Raw genomic sequence first — 20,936 nt, 5'->3', positions numbered from 1 at the left:
GATTTTCTAGGAGATATGTTTGCTTAAGTCAATTTTATGGGCTCTGAAATACACTTTACAACGTTTACAATATGTTTATTTACAGTTATTCTTCACTTCTTTAATTCAGTTCCTGAACTCTTTAATTTGCGAAGTTTTACTGTAACTCCACTCACGCTTTACGTTAATATGGACAATGCGAGAATACAATCATATTTGCAATGTTCATATTCACACAACACCGCATAATTATTAGGTCCAAGCAATAATTGAGATAGCAACACATCATATTGCTACAGCACAACCTGTCAGTCTAGTTGTCAGATAGAGATTTAAAAAATACTAAAACAAGAACTGAAGAAGTATCGAACATGTTAGTTTTAGTAAATCTGTTTTTCATTGTGAATAGAATATTCAAACAAAATTCTTATTGTAGATATTATGTTATAAAACTAATAATTTGAGATTTCATATATAAAAATAAAGAAGTGGCGTATTCTTAAGATAATTAAAAGTATATCAAAAAGTAATGTGCGCCCAATTTTAAGTTTTGGCAGCAAGAGCACTTAAAAAATCGCCCAAGTTGCTACTTGTAGCCCAATCTAGCAACACTGATCAGAAGGATGTTCTCCGTGTGGGAGATTTCTGAAACTCTAGTGAATTTGAACTCTCATCAACAACTTACTCGAATCAAAAGTCTGAGTGTGTTCTCAGTTTCAAATATTTCAAATATACCTCCTACAAGTATTTCAGTTCATTTGTAGCATGGTTCAGGATTGAGCGATATTGAACACACACTGCGCCATTTTTTTTCTTTTTGTCCATTGATGTATAAGAAACTAGAAACATATCAAAACCAACAAGTGTTAGAATAGGAGAGGAAATGACAGAAGAGTGCAATTGGAAGGAGAGTTCGACAGGGATGATGTCTCTCGCCTACATTATTTAATATCTCTCTCGCAGAGATTGTGGAAATGATAGAGAAGAGTGCAATTGGAAGGAGAGTTCGACAGGGATTATGTCTCTCGCCTACATTATTTAATATCTCTCTCGCAGAGATTGTGGAAATGACAGAGAAGAGTGCAATTGGAAGGAGAGTTCGACAGGGATGATGTCTCTTGCCTACATTATTTAATATCTCTCTCGCAGAGATTGTGGAAATGATAGAGAAGAGTGCAATTGGAAGGAGAGTTCGACAGGGATTATGTCTCTCACCTACATTATTTAATATCTCTCTCGCAGAGATTGTGGAAATGACAGAGAAGAGTGCAATTGGAAGGAGAGTTCGACAGGGATTATGTCTCTCGCCTACATTATTTAATATCTCTCTCGCAGAGATTGTGGAAATGATAGAGAAGAGTGCAATTGGAAGGAGAGTTCGACAGGGATGTCTCTCGCCTACATTATTTAATCTCTCTCTCGCAGAGATTGTGGAAATGACAGAGAAGAGTGCAATTGGAAGGAGAGTTCGACAGGGATGCTGTCTCTTGCCTACATTATTTAATATCTATCTAGCAGAGATAGTGAAAAAGAGACTACAAGATGAAGATAGCATTTCAGTAGGAGGTAGAATGATTAGGTGTATATGATTTGCATGGCACTTATTGAAGAATCTGAAGAGAAAATCAACAAAACTTGAGGAAGGGCTGTGAAGAAAATGGGATGAAAATAAATGTTAGAAAGACAAAAGCCATGGTGACTGGAACGAAGCGGTCAGTATCAAATATAGAAGTAGGAGGAGAGAAAATAGAACAGGTGACTAGTTTTCGATATCTGGGTAGCATTATTAGTGATGATATGAAGTATGAACGTGAAATAAAAGTCAGCATAGGGGTGGTGAAAGAAGCTTCTAGGAGGAAGAAAATACCCTTTTGTGGGACCTTGAATGAAGGGTTGAGAAAAAAGGTCATAAAGTGCTTTGTGTTATGTATTGTGTTGTATGTGTCAGAAACATGGGCATTACGCAAAAATGATGAAAAAAGACTGGAAGTTTTCGAAATGTGGGTGTGGAGAATAATGGAGAGAATAGATGGGTCAAGCGGGAAACGAATGAGTGTGTTAAAAACGGTGGGGGGAAAAGAATAATTTTAGATATTATTAAGAAAAAAAAGAGAAGCTGGTTGGGGCATTGACTAAGAAACAATTGTATCATGAAAGACGTTTTAGAGAATATTGTGGCACGAAAGAGAGGGAGGGGCGAAGGAAATTACATTTAATGGACAATATCAAAACAGACGATGAAAAGGTTAGCGGAAGACAGTGGAGCATGGAAGCTTCTCAGTTGCAGCAAGTGACCTGCAATTAATAGTATAAGACTGATGATGATGATAATGATATGAGGGATTTTTATGTTTTGTTTGAAATGAAATGGAATTTTAAATGTTTTTTTTTTTCAACTTTAGTTAAGTGTTCTTTATTATATCAAAACCCATTTGTGTTGTATCTAAAATTATTATTAGTTAAATTAGATTTGATTTATTAATAAAATATTACAAATATATAAAATACACTAAATTTTTACGAAGTAAAGGAAATTTAATACTTTTGAAGAAAACGCTAGTAAAAATCAAATCCCCCCCCCACACACACACCAAATAATTTCCTGTATAAACTGATGGCCTAAAATCAAAGATGGCGCGCGTATTCAACATCATTAAGATCCTTTTCAGTACCGAAGCTGTATGACACATGAACCTGATATACCGTAACAGACTCCAAACCAGAGTTTCCACAGGGAATCGAACTCAAGGGTTTACCCTGAAGGCATGTACACTAACCATACAGCTAGAATGAAATTTTAATTCAGCTACTGTTGTTATATACACAACCCTTGACCAGTGGCGTACGCAAGGGGTTCGGTTTTTAACACTTTTCCCTTGAGCAAGATTATGCAAAAAAATAAATATTTAATTTACCATGTAAAGAAATGTATACAAACACCTGAAATTATATTGACTTGGGAGTTTAAATACTCTCCCCCGACAACTTCTCCGTACGCCACTGCCCTTGACAATTGTGCAAAATTATTACTTCAATATTTAATCATAACAATAATAATACATAAACGGTACTCACCAATAGCAAGACACTGCTCACTAAGTGTAAGGTCCTTCTTGATTGGTCCGGAAGACACCGACAACGGAAGTTTTGATGGCGGGATTTGAACCTTTTTATGCCTTGTAAGAGTGAAGCTCCCTCCAGAAGGAATTATAGGCCGCGTAGTTGTGGGAGTTGGGCTTTTCACTTTTGTATTGGTCATTTCCAAAACTTCCGCACTCTTCGATTTCATTTTATGCGATGAACTATCACCATCTTCGTCCAGAGCATCAAGACTATGAGTTTTTCTATCCGAAGAACTCTGGAGAGTTGTATCTAGTTCACTTAAGGGTATTTGTGGCTGTTCTGTTAACACTATATCACTTATATCGGCTACTGATCCCTCTGCGGGATCACTTCCAGTCAAAGTCTCCGCTTCACTAGCACTTTTTGACCTTGGTTTGCTGGTTTCTGGAGAGCCAGATGATGATAAAACACTAACACCTGAGCCCCATCTTATGTCACCCCCCGACTGTAATTCACTTTGCACCATAGCACTTTTGTCTGGTAACCTTTCAGACAGTACACCATTCGATACACCTCCTGAACTAGTAACGAATGAATTTTCACTGGCATTGGTTTTTATTCCTTCCACACTGGCGACGCCTTCCACCGAGGTGGATGACGTCTTGATACCAACGATGCCACTATCAAAACCACTAGAAAGAAGAGTTTCTTGAGAAGCAGTATTGTTATCAATCGAGTGTATTTGCTCTGCTGTTTCTAAATCTTTTGGTAACGTACCAATATCAGAGTAGTAACTACTTGCAATGCTGCTTGTTCCACCACCGGCCTGTGGTGGGGTTAGGGGGTCAGTAAACACGGACTCTGAACTGCTTTCCCTGCTGGGGGGAGTTAGAATCGAACACGGTGCACCTGAACTTGCTTGGGAACTTGTCAACCGTTTCACCTGACGCCACGAGTCTGTCACAAACGTCGCTTCGCCAAGCTGGAGTGAACGAGTGTTGTCAAGCCCATCACTGGTTGTACTGTTATTGTGAGTTCCACCAACTAAAGCTAACTCTGGCAATGCAGCTCCTCCTCCGCGCGCTCCCTTTACGGTGTGTAAGTTTCCACCGCCCGCAGGCACTACCACAGCTTCCTTTTCTCTTTTTTCCTTTTGTTGTGCCTGGCGATCTTTCTGCTTCGACTCACCTTTAGCAGGAGACTTCCTGTGGCCAAATTTAACATCTTTAAACGCTTTTACTATCTTAGGACTCTCTTTAGCACTTTTACTCGCACCTTCTGCAGAGGACTTGGATTTTTTGCCCTCGGAGCCCTGTAGATTCCCCATATTGCTATAGGATGCAGTACTTTCTACATAATTTAGTCGACGAGGATAATATAGACCAACCTCAGCTTTGCTATTAACACTAACAGCCCTACTATAAAATTTAGATTCACTATTACTTAAAATAGGACTAATATAGTCATTTTCAAAATAGTTATTATTTGTATCATGTTGTGTTACAAATGAGTACGTCGAATCTGAAAGAGATCGTCGTAAAGAATATACATTACATTCTTTTTGTTTATATGATGCTTCCACAGGAGTTACACATTTACATATTTTTTTGTGTGCTAGTGCATTTTCAACTGGCGGTTTTAAAAACGATTTTTCAGTATCATTAATAAATTTATAAATTTCCCTTTCGATTTTTGGTACAGGATTTCGCCAATAAACAACATCATTGTAGTATTTTATCGAAGTACTATCACTTACAGTGTCACTGCACGTAGTAGGAAGAGACGGAGAATTGGGAGGGGCATACACATGCACAGAACCCGTCTCATCTTCACTTGACCAACGATATGTAATAGGAATAACACTCTCACACTCACAAAAATCACTCACATTAAATGAACTTTCACTACATGGTGAGTAATACACACCAGACGAATCCGAATTGCACGGTATTGATCCTGAAGAACATTCGCTTTCATTTCGTGGACAAAAACCGATACAAAGTTCACATCCACAACCACCACAACACTCGCTTTTTACAGGCTGTGATTGATCTCGCCAATGTGGACTGTAGTATATTGTGTTTGTTGTGTCCAAGGTATGTTGAGGAGAGTTAAAGTAATTTTCCTCAAGCAAGGAAGGTTGAGATTCTTCTATCACGATGCTCTTATCAGGGCATGCGCCGTTACGAGATTCCATTCGTTCCCTTATTCACACACACGGAACAGGATAATATGGAAAACAGATCAATATTTGCGTTCGCCACTTCATAGTGCGGCAAAATTGAAATTCTTGAAATTACCTACACTGATCAAAACCAATATCTGGTAGACATAAATGACACTAATCGTAACATAGAGACATTTTTGAGATTTCTTAAAGTTCTTACTGTTTATGGACATGAAATTCAAATTGAAATTATTTTTAGATCTGTTACTCTCTCTCGTTTAATATTGTATTTTAAAGGCTATACGGACTATATAAAATACAAAACTTCACTATTATACAGCTATGTGTTTAATGGAGCAAACTGCTATGACATCTAATCTTCCATGTTGGAGAAACAAACATCTCGACGCATTCAATACATTTATCATTACATACATTAATTGTTCAGTTCACCAATTCACCTGAAAAGAAAAAGAGATTAAAACTGTAATGAAAATATTACACAGAATATAACAAAAGTATTCAAAAATAAAGGACGCTACCATAGACATTCTTAAAAAAAAAAAAAAAAAAAAAAAAAAAAAAAAAAAAAAAGATCATTTTAAGAGGCATTATCACTGCGAAATTAAAATACCGCTAATTTTACAGTAATTATGTGATATCTTCAAATAGATAAAAGAATCAAAATGTGGAACAAGATTGCTCTAGACAATAGTATTTTGCATGTGGTATCGTTATCGTGAGTCACCTAGTAGCTTTCCATTTACAGCCATTTAGAAACGTGAAAATAAGTGTCGATTTTCTAAATGGTTGGAAATCGAATGCAGATAAGTGAGTCGTGATTACGGTATCTCATGTAAAATAATATAGTCTAGAGCGATCTTGTTCCGCATTTCGATTATCTTTTATCTATTCGAAAATATTACATAATCACTGTAAATTTAGCGGTGTTTTAATTTCGCCGTGATGGGGCCTCTTAATATTTAAGGTTTCAAATAAATCTCTCAAGTGACCAAAGAAAATTCACAACTGTTTGGTGGAATTCCAGGGTTTTTAGAGACGAGTGGGTGGCCAGGATTTTTTTTACACAAAACTGTAGACTAAAAACTTGTAAACCTTTGTACAGTCAGCGACAAATGTTCTTTCCGTTTGATGGAATTAGTTTCGTAATTTACTTCAGAATGGAAGGACAATTTAAGTACAGTTTTCAGTAAATTAAAAAGAATGTAAATTTCTGTATGTTCCATCCATATCACCGTTATTACCAAAATACATTTTACCACACGAAAATAACTTTTGTCGCTGACTGTACCTTGATACTTTTTAATCATTTAATTGTGTGTTCTAGCGTTATTTGGCAACTATCAATTGCAATAAAATGTCTGCATAGCCCACTAGCTTCGTCTAGAACGTTTCCACCACAAGAAAGATACATACAAAAAATGATATGAAATCTAAGTTTTACGTCCCACTCCTATGCTGGCTAGGCTAAAGGAGACGGTGGTGATGAGAAATGAATGAAATGTGAAATGAAGAAAATAAAAGGAAACGGGAGAACCTCGAGAAAAACCCATGCACATGGTGTTTGTCCACCACAAAGTTCACGGCGCGAGCTAGAATCGAACCAACAACCCCATGCACCAGAGATGAACGCTCTACAACTGAGTCACCGTGGTTCACACTGCCAGTTGAATCAAGAGTATGGTAAATATTCTTAGAATGTTAAATCTATTCCCAAAAAATATAAAATAAATATAAAAAAAAGGTTATTGCCAGTGGCGAATGTATTCTGGCGGAACCCCATCCACCAGAGTTGAACGCTGTACAACTGAGCCACCGCGGCCCCGATACAGACAAAATGTTAAAATCATAGTTCTAGACTAGTGGGAGGAGATTACAATGCAGAGGATTAAAGAGCACCGTTTCCCAAACTGTGGCCCTCGAGATCTGACCTTGAGGTCCTTTTACATTGAACATTAGTTCAAAAAATTCACGTGAACTACATATCACACACACTGAAGTTGAGAATCTCAAATAGGTAAATATATTATTATAAAATATTTCTAGCAGGCTTGAATTATTCAAAGAAATCAAATATGCATTACTATTACTAACAATATAAAAAGTAATAATAATAATTAATACACGTTAAAATTATCTATTCTGGAATAGTGATATACACTGAACACAAATAAAATGACAAATTTGCTTTCTTAGTCACTCCCATCCAAAGAAAAGGAAACAAGTAACAATGTCACGTGTACACCACGTGAACGAGTTTGGTTTGTTTAGCGTGATATTTTTTTCATTTAATATTGAAACCGAAACTAAAACCGACCTCCGGTTTTAGTAGAGAAAAATTAAACTTTTTTGAGTTTAACGTCTCACGATTATGCCCTTTTGGCTGAGGGAGGCGATTAAAGCAAGTGAATATGGAAAAAATGATGGAATGAGAAAATGGGAGGAAACGGGAGTAACCCGAGAAAACCCACAGATACGATGTTGTCCACTACAAGCTTACTTGAGCGAGGATCGAAACAGGGACTCCATGCATCAGAGATAAGAGCTTTACCAATGAGCCGCCGCGCTCCCGGTTTTAGTAGTAGGAAGATTACAGTGGCGATAAAATATAATCTTGCGATGCTTGATTGGTTGCAGAAAACCGCTTCCTGCTATTATTTATTTATTTAAAAATCACCAGATACAGCTCAGAAGCCATTTTACACTGGATATCCAACAACAACAACAATAACAATGGAAAGGATTTGGGAAGGTATCGGCCAGGGCTGTTTAGTAGGTACCATCCCGGCATTTGCCTGGTAGGACTGAGGAAAACCCTGGAAAACCTGTCAGGATGATCGGCAGCGGGATTCGAACCCACGACCTCCCGAATGCGAAGCCAACGCTCTATCACTTGAGCTACTTCGCTCGGTGAGCGCCCTTACAGCCGGATTTCTGCCACTTCCAGTTGAAAATCTTTAACTTTTACATCACACGAATTATGCCAGCTAGGCTGAAGGAGACGGGAATAGTGAGACATGAATGAAATGGTGGAATGAAGTGGGAGGAAACGGGAGAACCCCGAGAAAATCCATGCACACGGTGTTTGTCCACCATAAACCTTACTGGGCGCGAGATAAGATCGAATCAAGGACCTCATGCACCAGAGGTGAAAGCTCTACAACTGAGCCACCGTGGTCCACACTGCCAGTTGAATCAAGAGTAGATGGTACATAGTCTTAGAATGTTAAATCTATTCTTTAAAAAATATAAAAAAAATAACGCTTTTCGACAGTGGCAGATGTAGCCCGGGGCCGGCGCGCGCCTAGGATCGCCCAGTTTCTGAGTGACAAAAATAATTTACACTTTTATTTATATATTTCTGAAAGTGTATAGTAAACTCATGATCAGGGCGTCTACTAAATTTCCAAAATGAAATTTCATGACTTTTTCTTTATCAAATCATAAAATTTCCTAATATTTTAAAGAGCGAATTTGGATGCGAATTAGGCCAAATTTTCATCCATGCGATGGAAACGCTCTTCGCTTGCGATTTGCTAGCGTCTAAAGCCGACCATAGACATTTTTGGTGCTGAACTTCGACGTTTTATAGAACAAAATTTTCCAATCTGTACTTACATTTGAAGTTAAAAAAAAATCGTGACCTAAAAGCTAAATTTCGTGACTTTTCGTGACTTTCATGACCATTTTCTGATTTCGTGACTTTTTCGTGGCATTCGTGACCGATAGACACCCTGATGATATGCCTATCGTGACCTATAGACACCCTGATGATATGCCTATCATAGTTTGGGGTCTGGCTGCCCCCCCCCCAGTTTTTACCTTCTAGATCCCCCTCTGCTTTTCGCTATATCTTATAGGGATGGACTTTTTCGAAAAATCTGTTTTTCGATTTTCGGAAATTTCATTTTTCGTTTTTTCGTTTTTCGCTTTTTCGAAAAAAAAAATATTTTTCATGTTTTCGAAAAATTTTTCGTTTTTCGAAAAGTTTTTTTTTTCGTTTTCGAAAAAATGTGGCCATCCCTAATCTCTTATCGTTTATATGCTTTATGCAAGATCAATATTGAAGCTGGAAGTTGTAGTGAATTTTTATCCCACTTTTAGTAGAGAATTAAGGGGATGGAGATAAAAGGTGTTCTTAAGACGTTTGCTTAATAATTACAGAATATCGCTTGTCGCTATCTATTACCGCTTTTACTCCATAGTGGTCAACTTTAAAACCGGAAATGGTCCATTTTTACAAGTTTCGGTGGATGAGTAACCTCCATCAAGGAATTCGATTTTTAACTTTTGACTATAAATCCTGGCCAAAACTGATGGTGATCCGTCAAGTAATTTTTGAGATTTGTTGTTTGCCGGACGGACGGTCGGACGGACAGGAAGCTTAACAGGCAACAAAACTGAGCCTTAATAAATCGGGGTGTCTACTCAAATTCCAAAATGAAGTTTCGTGACTTTTTCGTGACCTTTTCTTTCCCAAACCATAAAATTTAGTAACATTCTGAAGAGCGAATTGGGCCAAATTTTCATCCATGCGATAGAAACGTGCATTGCTTGCAATTTCGTAGGGTTTAAAGCCGAAAATAGACATTTTTGGTGGTGAATTTTGACGTTTTCAGAACAAAATTTTCCAGTCTATACCATATTTCTCCAGATAAAAAAAATCATGACCTAAAAGCTAAATTTCGTGACTTTTTCTTGAATTTCATGACCGTTTTCTGATTTCGTGACTTTTTCTTGACTTTCATGACCGTTTTCTGATTTTGTGACTTTTTCACGACTTTCGTGACCGATAGACACCCTGTAATTTTAAGGACTACAGTAATGAGTGATCACTTTTCTTTAAGCTAATATATCCTTTCGTGACTAAGTAGCTAACATTCATGCTTGTTATGAGGGTAGTTCCTGGTTCAGTCCCGGTAGGAGTAAGTTCGATCAGATTCAAACCAGAGCAATGGTTTGGATTCCACTGTAATGACGTTCATCTGTGCTATCCCCAATTTTACCAACTTTTATAGAAGTTAAGGGCCGCAATAACTCCGTGGTAGAGAGTTGCGTTCACCTCTGATGCGTGGGGTCTCAGCTCGCGCAAGTGGGCTTTGTGGTGGACAAATCGTGTGCGTAGGGTTTTCCTGTTTCTTTCCACTTCATTCATTCCTCCATTTTTTATTTATTTTCATAACAGTCTCCTTTAGCTTACACAGCATAAACCTGGGACGTAAAACTCTAGAGATTTCATTTTATTTTCTGCAGAAACTAAAGAATGATAAATGATTTATCTGTGTAACTTTCTTAAAAAAGACAAAAGTGATTGTTCCCCACGAGACTTCAACCCGCTGTACTTTATAGGTAAATCCTTACTTAAAGGCTTACATATTTAATAAATTAATTAATTTATGTATTTGAGTCCGTCCACCAACTATATCAAACTCTATACAGACAAGTGATTGTGCAAGTAGTGACATCTATTAACGTCAGGCATGGAAGCAGTAGCGCAGGTAGATATATAACCAAACATTAGAGAATTTATATCTATTATGTATTGTAGAATTTCGTAAAATCTGATAGTGGAAGAAAATGATACCGGACTATAATTTACTCTACTTATGCTCTACCTATACCTTCACAAGCAGAACTTTACATGGTAGATGCATCAGGCTCAGTTTTGAACTGATTACTCCCCTAACGGAAGAACATAGACTGAAAGTATCTGAGAACAAGATCCTGAGACGAATATTCGGACCCAAGAGGAACGGGAATGGGAAATGGCGGAAACTTCATAACGAGGAACTACATAATTTATACGGTTTACCCAACATTGTTAGGGTCGTCAAGTCTAGGAGACTTAGGTGAGCGGGTCATGTAGCTAGAATGGAAGAAAGTAGAAACGCTTTGAAAGTCTTGACTGGAAGACCAATCGGAAAACGACCATTAGAAGACTTAGTTGCAAATGGGAGGACAATATTAAGATGGATCTCGCAGAGATAGGAATACAAGGTAGAAACCGGATGCAGTTAGCTAAGAATAGAAGTCAGTGGAGAGCTTTTCTGAACGCGGCGTTGAACCTCCGGGTTCCATAGGCCATACAGTTAGTTAGTTAGTTTACTCCCTTAACGGGCGCTGTTTTTATTAACCGGACAGTGTAATTAACTGGACAGATCTATAGGTACGTGACTTTATTGTGCTAGTGTTTTCAACGAACTTCAAAAGTTCGTTACTGAATTCGCTATATCTGTGTGCGCCTGTCTGTCTGTTATTTGCGACTTTTTCAATTTTGAACCCTGTATTAGATAGAGCATCGAAAACTATCGGAGAAAGTGATTAAATTTTTCGCGTCACTCTTACCGTTCCCGAGATATTAGCTAAAAAAAATGACCGATTTCCGGAGATTTAAGAAGCCATATCTCGAGAACCGTAAGTCATAGGGAGATGTTATTGGTGTTGATCAATACCTAAGAGGATGGTAAATATTTTGGTACCTAATAACCGGTGGCCACTGTACAACTTGCCACTGGTTTGACCAGTCGTCAATTAATATCGGTACCAAAATGTTTACCATCCTTTTAGGTATTGATTAACACTAATATCATCTCTCTATGACTTAGGGTTCTCGTGATATTGGCCAAACAATGGCCGATTTCCAGATATTTAAAGAGCCATATCTCTGGAACGACAAGTCATAGAGAGATGTTATTGGTGTTGATCAATACCTGAGAGGATGATAAATATTCTTTTACCAAATAGTAACCGGTGGCTACTACTCGTGAGCCACCGTTCCCAAGATATTGGCCAAAAAGTTCGGATTTCGGGCGATTTAAGGAGCCATATCTCGGAAACTGTAAGTTATAGAAAGCTGATATTTTGCGAATTTTTTGCGAGAAACAGAACAAGGTGCGGATAAAAAGATTTACTTTCACATGTAGGAACAATCAGTTATCTTCTTCCATCTCTCCATTCTTTTTAAGTTAGTTCTGGTAATGCTCTTGGAGCATTCTCAACTTTTATTTCTGTGTATGCCTCAAACCAGATCCAACCACCTCAAATCTATACTATACTTAGACAAGGGTCGCGGGGCTCAGTGGTAGACCGTTCACTCCTGATGCGTCGAGTCCTTGGTTCGAAATTTATGAAATTTCACTTTTTTCAAAAACCGGTTTTCGTTTTTTTTTTCAAAAACCGATTTTGACAGCACTAGTTTTAACCATACATTTTTCAATCGAGCACGTATAATTTCGAGTATCATGTTCTAAACCGCACTATGTTGCGTTGTTTTTGAATTACAGCCTTCTGAAGTTCATTTTTCCACGCTTTCAGCACCTTATATCGCCGAAATTATCCATCACTGACCAAAGTTCCAGTACTTTTTTTTTTTCGGTGTCGGGAATCAGCTCTCGAAGTTATTCAAATAGTTTCTTACCAACCTATATATATGGTAAGGAGAGGAAAAGAGATCGATCAAATTTTAAAGAAAGAAAGGGAATTTACCATCCATAATTATCCATGGTACATAAGGTATAAGTAATTTACTAAATAACTTTTTGTTTATTATTATTATTATTATTATTATTATTATTATTATTATTATTATTATTATTATTATTATTATTATCTAGATACTGTATCTGCTATACTACACATACCTTCGTATTATGTATCATCCTAAATAAGAAATTTTTAAAGGAAATTTTGCTTTTAGCTCTTTTCCACGTATTCGCTCCTTGGAATGAAGATAACATTGAAGTTACCTCCAGTGAATTTATTTTAAAAAAAGAAGAAAGAAAGAAAGAAAAAAACACTATGATCTCAGTAACAACAAACGTGACTCACGGTCAGGTATTGCACATCACGACCATAGCGTAATTTCTTAGCTTGTTCCAGAATAAACGTTCCAGTGATTTTGGAACATTACGAATGTTGTGTAACGGGCAAGGACTACATTTTAATCTACACAAATCGAAGAGAAGGAAAACAATTTATCTGCTAATCGAATCTTAAATCTGTTTACAGTGACACGAAGAACTTAATAAAACACATTGAATATTAATAACATACTAATAGAGAAAATTATTTTCGAAAGTTAACTTCCATATTTATCCCATTCCTTGTTTCGCTGAACAAAAATAAAGTTTCGTAGAGTTAGTTTTCAGTATTGAAATCTTCGGAAGTTTTACGTCCCTATCGTCATCCCGGCTAGGCTAAAGAAGACTGTGATAGGAATAGGAATTAAGATTTCTGGGCTGGAGGCATCTAAGGCCATTTAGCCGTCACGTATATGAGAGATGACGTGTCTCGGCACATTATCCGATGAAAGAGAAGAAACAAAGGATTGGGGAAGAATGGAAGCAGCCTGCGATCATTACCTGGGTACCATCCCGGCATTTGACTGGTGTGAATGAGGGAACCCAGGAAAACTTCACTCAAGATGGCTGGTCAGAAAAAGCTATTACATTATTTCGACAGTGTACTCACGGGGAATCGAACCCGGGATTGTTCGCGCCAGAGGCGAGAGCATTAGCGGCTATGCCACGCGGGGCCACGAGACGGTGATCATGACAAATGAATGAAATGGTGGAATGAAGAAAGTTGGAGGAAACGGGAGATCCCAGAGAAAACCCCGCACACGGTTTTTGTCTACCACAAAGCTCGCTTGGTGCGAACTGGGATCGAACCAAAGACCCCATGTACCAGACATGAACGCTCTACCATTGATCCACCGCGGCTCTTGAAATCTTCGAGTTTTACGTCCCACAATTAGATGGTGTAAGCTAAAGGAAGTGGTGCTGGTGAGAATTAATAAAAATGGCAGAATGAAGAAAACGGGAGAAACCAGAAAAAATACCCATAGAGTGTTTGTCCACACATAGCCCTTTTGGCGCAAGCTGGGATCGAACCAGACATATTATGTCACAGAGTGAAAGCTCTAGTATTGAGCCCGATCGAAGAAATGCCTCAGGAGTCCCGAGGAAAATGTCCCAAGCCAAGCTATGTCCCGAAATAATCATTGAGCATAAGCATTAGTGAACCAAGCTTTCAACTTACGGCAGACAACACAGCCATACAAAAACAAATAGAAGTTCCGTTGCACCGGCCCCCAGGAGATGGATTTGATTTATTTTGTTACACAGAATCCAACTTTCGAAACCCCACGACAATTAACCGTGTTAATTTTTTATAGGCGAGAAATTTGAGCGATTTTGCATAGGAAGGAGACGCGTTTTTCACAAATAAAACAAAATTGACACCTGGGGTTTAGAAATTTGTATTTTGTATAACGAAATACATCGAATTCATACCTTGGGTTTTAGTGCACATAACTTTTATTCTTTGTGCGTGTGGCTGTGTATCTGGCAGTAATGGCCGAAGTCTTAATTATAATGAAATAAAAAGTAATTAAAAACACGAAAATTAGGAGAAAACATACAGATAGCGTTACCCACTACAAATTAGCTATGTCCTTTGATCAAAGAACTCTTAGCCTCAAAAATAAGAGGAACCAATAAGTTACCATGGATTTTGCAACTTTTATCTCAAAATTGATACACACGGCTGCTATGATAAAACTGTTATACTGTGTGCATATCTAGAAATAAATGGTTTCTTCTAACATTAGACTTTGACTAGAAAATTTAATGGTGTTAAATACACGAGCCATATTGGCTTTTTAGCTTGTTTCTTTATATGACGATTCGGTTTTCTGTTTTCCTTGAAATGAGCTGTAAATTTAGCTGTTTGCTTTCGCTGATTTCTTCTTGAAAATTATTAAAATGTTTCTGACTTTATTATTTATTCTATATATAATTATAGTATTTACTAAACTTTGGTAGACAGGAAAAGAAGAATTACACATTAAAAGTTTCCATTTCGTCCGGTAGATGTCAACCGAAGGAAGATGTTTGCCGCCATCTAACAGAGAGATATGCATCCTCTATTACCTTCACTAGCAGAAAATGGGATACGGATAGTTACCGTTAACGTCACCGATACATTTGGAGATATTAACGGATTGACTCCAAGTACCTAATTCAGCAAAGATAATTGCGATAAGGAAAGCTACTTATCCTTGTATTATAGGCAACCAACATTTCTTTGCTGTTGTGCAGGTTGCATAGAAGCTAGGAAAGCTAGTAACGGATTGACTCCATAAATAAACTCGCACGATAATTGCAGTAAGCTACTCATCCTTGTATTATAGGCAACAAAATTTATTTGCTACTGTGCAGGTTGCATATACGGTAGGGAATATTGCGGATTTTAAAGAAGATATGGATAGCCACCGTTATATATTAAGATATTAACGGATTGACTCTACTAACGAATTCAGCCGAGATAATCTCTATAGCCATTTATTGATTTAAAAAAAAAAATCAAAAATTCGCTTCTATTATCGTGTGGAGTAATGCGTGTACAGAAGTACTAACATTAGAATATTAAAAGTCCTACTTGCATGATCCTAAATCAAACTTAATTGAACTGATATTTACGAATTATTGCAAATTATTTTTGAAAAAGCAACAGGCACACAACTAGATTTAAAGAGAAATCAGTAAAATCACATCATTTAAAATTCCAGCTCATTTCAAAGAAAACACGAAAATAGATTTCAAACATATATCAATGGAAGTGAGTGGACAACTAAAACTCTGTGGCTTATGAAACTCGGAGGTCTAATGCCCCGTTTACAAAACCTCTGCATTGACTTCTGTTCTTAGCCAAATGGAGCCAGTTTCTACTTTGTATTCCTATTTCTGCGAGATCCACCTTAATATTGTCCTCCCATCTGCGCCTAGGTATTCCTAATGGTCGATTTCCGATTGAATTTTCCACTTCAAATTTTGAAAGTCATCCTAGTTTCTCCCATTCTCTCTACATGACCTGCCCACCTGAGCCTCCTAGATTTGATGATCCTAACAGTGCTTTGTGTTTTGTAGACGATATAAATCATGCAGTTCCTCTAATGAAGTTTCCACCATTCCCGTTCCTCTTGGGTGCGAACATTCGTCTCAGGATTTTATTCTCAATTACTTTCAGTCTATGTTCTTCCCTCAGAATAAGCGACTATGTTACATACAGGACAACAGGCATGGTTATCGTTTTAATTATTTTAAGCTCCAAACTCTTGGACAAAATTCGCGATGACAAAATATTTTGAACTGAATAATAACATGAATTCTCTGCTTTTATTTGGAGAAGAGGTGGCTCAGCGGTAGAGCGTTCACCTCTGGTGCATGGAACCGTTGGCTTGACCCCAGATCGCGCCAAGTGAGCTTTGTGGTGGACAAACACCGTATGCGTAGATTTTCTCGGGGTTCTCCCGTTTCCTCTCACTTTCTTCATTCCACTATTTCATTCATTTCTCATCATCACCGTCTCCTTTAGCCTAGCCAGCATAATCGTGAGACGTAAAACTTAATGATTTCATTTCCCTGTTTTTATTCGACATTTAATTTCTTCGTGGATAGTGTTTTGGTCTGTTAATATTGATTCTACATATTTGAAAGTATCCACTTTGTTAAAAGTATTATTTGATATTTTTGACGTATCCACAATTCACAGCATTACGATCTCGGCGAATTTTCTTGTATTTAGTTTTTTTCTGCATTTACTTCTAAACCCACGTCTATGTAAACATTTAATAAAACTTCTCTGGAGGACGGTGGCTCAGTGTAGAGCACTTATCTCTGGTGTATGGGTTCTTGCTTCGATCCCCGGCCAGTTTGTGGTGGACAACATCGTGTCCGTGGGTTTTCTCGGGATACTTCGTTTCTCCCACATTCTCATTCCACCAATTTTTCATCATTCACTTGCCTTAAATATCCATCTTCCTTAGCCTAAAGGACATAACTGTCGGACATTAAAATGATATTTTTCATTTTAATAAAACTTCTGCATTTTTTCTATCGTTCTCCTATCATCCGATATCAAATTTACATCATCAGCATATGGCATAACCTGGTGAATACCATTCAGCTCTAGCTCCTAGCTGCTCTTTGATTTCACTTATAAGGTATTCCAGAACAAAGTTAAATAGTAATGGTGACATCGTATCTCCCTGTTTCAGGCCATCTTCGACGTGAAAGCACGTGGACAAGTATTTTCCTAGTGTGCGTGCGTAGCCAACACAGTTCCTTTATATTTTATTTTATTTTTAATGTTCTGTTCCCTGCTCTGTATATATTGCTTCATTTTAAATCTTTTGAAAACAAGAAGGTAACTTCTATCACAGGTAACACAACAGGTGTGTTGAATCACCGTGACAAAGTCACCGGAACTTGTAACTTCGAAACCAAGTTCTTCTATTTGCGACCCACCCACAACGCCAGCCCATTCAACCCCGGAGGAATCTGTTGAATTCATGGTCATAACTGCAGTCCTTCATCTCAACAGTTCTTGGCCACAGGAAAACCTGTTTTCTACTGTCCCTTTAAAGTTTAAAAAGAAACACAGGTCAACAGCCTTTCCACACAGCCAGCTGAAAAATAACATAACCTATTGTAAGCAAAACTCCGGGAGATTTTTTTTTTTTTCATTTTGCGTAAAAAAATCTAATCATCATAATTTGAAACCAGTGCTCTCAAACACATATGTACTGCTTAATTTCAGAAGAGAAATTGGGTATTGATGGAATTCACATTACTTACAGTTAGTTAATTTATTCTCAAAATTTTAGAATAACGACTGCATGACAGATATTGAGAATGAAAAACTGCATCCTCTTTATGCTGTAAAACTGAGTATTGTCTATATCGATTAGGAAGTAGGAATTAGATTTCTGGACTTTCGGCATTTATGACCATGTTAGCCCGTCACTAGGATTAGGATTTAGATTTCTGGTCTTTCGGCATCTATTGCCATGTTAGCCCGTCACTAGGATTAGGAATTAGATTTCTGGGGTTTCGGCACCTATGGCCATGTTAGCCCGTCACTAGGATTAGGAATTAGATTTCTGGTCTTTCGGCATCATTTGCCATTTTAGCCCGTCACTAGGATTAGGATTAGAATTAGATTTCTGGACTTTCGGCATTTATGACCATGTTAGCCCGTCACTATGATTAGGATTTAGATTTCTGGTCTTTCGGCATCTATTGCCATGTTAGCCCGTCACTAGGATTAGGAATTAGATTTATGGGCTTTTGGCATCTATGACCATGTTAGCCCGTCACTAGGATTAGGATTTACATTTCTGGGCTTTCGGCATGTTAGCCCGTCACTAGGATTAGGAATTAGATTTCTGGGCTTTCGGTATCTATGGTCATGTTAGCCCATCACTAGGATTAGGATTAGGACCCGTCACTAGGATTAGGATCAGGAATTAGATTTCTGGGCTTTCGCCTATATATGGCCATGTTAGATCGTCATGTATGAGGGATGAAGTCCTTTGGCGATCACAATATCCGAGGAAAGGGAAAGAAGGAAGCGGAATGGGTACCATCCCGGAATTGGCCTAGTGTGAATGAGGAAAACCCAGGATAACCTCTCAGAATGGCTGGCCTGAAAAAGCTTTTACAGTTTTTCGACCGAGTGTCCCCACCAGGAATCGAACCGGGACTGCTCTGTCTATCGATCCTACATTCATTGTACTGTACAGAAGCGAGCTCCCTGTCCAAACGGCCCCTCTGGATCCGCTAGTGATACATGGATGAATGAATTAGAGTTTATCATTCCTTTCGAGGCTATATGAGACTTGGACCTACAGTTCAACGTGGAATCCGAACCAAATGAGCTCTTGCCGGAAATCGAACACGGGTCCCCTGCGCTCAAGATGCATACGCTAAACAAATAGCCACAATAAGAGCTCCACTAGTGATTGAGATGCTTTGTTCCAATCATTGCTTTTGCACTTCTAAAGTTTACCTTCATCCCATACTTTAACTGAAAACAGCGTATTAATTATCTTTATTATTCTATTAGTATACTCTTGCGCGAGGCACCAGATTTCGATTTCCGGCGGAAGCTCATGTGGTTCAGATTCCATAAGTTATAGGTCCACGTCTCGTATAATCTCGCTGCCGAGCGGGACACTAAACTCAAATTCAAAATCCTAATCTTTAAACATTGATAAATGCTCTTCATTGTATTTACAACCACTTTATCAAATTTATAGTTCTATACCAGTGGTCGCCAACCTGATGAAGCTTATGAGCTGACGTACCGTTTTTTAAATGCTATTGTGAGCTACCAACCAAAAGGACTAACAACTTTCAAAAAAAATCTTACATTTGTATATTTCCTATAAACTTACATTTCTAGTAAATATGAAATCAAACTATCCAAGTTAGCAAATGTCTAATATACACACGAAAAACATAACGTTTAGCAAATGTCTAATATATACACGAAAAACGTTTAGCAAATGTCTAATATACACACGAAAAACATAACGTTTAGCAAATGTCTAATATACACACGAAAAACGTTTAGCAAATGTCTAATATACACACGAAAAGCATAACGTGCACAACCCCACGCGTATACAAACAACTGTGAGATAAGGCTGACAATGACAGTTGCGCGGGAGAAACAAGCAGTTGTCGTCAGCGACCCTTCTCGTTAGTGTCAGCGCAGTGGAGGATTCAAGTTTAGGCAACCGGAGCGTTAACGCGATCTACCGAAAATGTCCCCGCAAGCAGCTAGTAGCTTGTGATTGACGGTTTGGCGATCACTGTCCTATACTATGAACACTAAAATAGTGATTGAGCTCTAAGGTAGGAGTAAACTTGTGTTGCCCATAAAACCAGTCAAATTTTTTCTGTAGACTGGAAAACGAGACGGGTAATTGTCGGTTTCTAATCTCGTCTTGAATTTGAAAAGGTAGTTTTCGTCTGATTTCGAGATGAAACGACACACTAGTTACTTCAATAAAAATATATCTATACGACTTTCCGTCATATGATGTATTTATAATAAACAATAACAGCTGAAATCTATGGAGCATTCTATATAAATGACCATTCGGCAATTAACCCTTTATTATTGAACAATACTTACAAAAATGTCCAATGAAAATCACTCCACGTTACGACGAACACAGACAGCACTCCAAGTGTCACTTGAAAAAACCGTAATGTTGACAATCGCTATCGTGATACGAAATCACATCTCTACAACTTTCTTCCTCTACAAACATTTGTATACACTTACAATAGAGACGATAAAACAGATTACTAAGAAACTAAATATTTGACATCTGATATGAATGTTATCAGCTATTCGTGGTAGATGAGGACATCCCTAATAAAAAGATAGTACTAGAAGGTTCTATTAATATAAAGATGAAAATATGCATCTGACACACCAATTTCAATTTTTAAAAAATCCATAAATTTACGATAAAACGAAGAGAAAAAAAATCGATACTTATATAGGGTGTATCAAAAGTTCGGTCGTACTTCTGTTATAAGTAAAGATACGAAAAAATTGAAAGATAGGAAACTCCTCTGTGTCATTTTTGCCTCTCCTTATGTTCCGTTCAAATAACATGTTGAACTGGCAACACGGCTCTCATTTAACATTGGTTGCATTAGCAGAGTAGAGCCAACGGAGAGTCCAATTAAAACAAACCCGTTATTTCAGATTGAAAACCACTTATTTCAAACAACAGATTTCTACAAATTACGGTTCCAGTAGAAAGATTAAAGTGGAGATAAAATATATTCTTGGGGTGCTTAAATAATTGGAGAAAATAGTTTCTCGCTATCCATGACCGTTT

At 37.7% G+C, this 20,936-nt stretch overlaps 1 protein-coding gene across 4 annotated transcripts in view; it reads right to left on the bottom strand.

Annotated features, from left to right (window-relative positions):
- LOC145685725 (uncharacterized) overlaps nt 1–20,936 on the bottom strand; it is a 305,763-nt gene that overhangs the window by 224,952 nt on the left and 59,875 nt on the right. For all 4 annotated transcript variants that reach the window (XM_081758218.1, XM_081758220.1, XM_081758221.1 and 1 more), the window contains exon 2: nt 3,055–5,670. In XM_081758218.1, the coding sequence (XP_081614344.1) occupies nt 3,055–5,239 (2,185 nt within the window). In that variant the 5' untranslated portion in view covers nt 5,240–5,670. The remainder of the gene's footprint in view (nt 1–3,054; nt 5,671–20,936) is intronic.

Source organism: Thermobia domestica, chromosome 5, assembly GCF_964235325.1.
Source record: "Thermobia domestica chromosome 5, izTheDome1.hap1.1, whole genome shotgun sequence".
Classification (NCBI taxonomy): domain Eukaryota; kingdom Metazoa; phylum Arthropoda; class Insecta; order Zygentoma; family Lepismatidae; genus Thermobia; species Thermobia domestica.
This window is presented reverse-complemented; position numbering and strand designations above follow the sequence as displayed.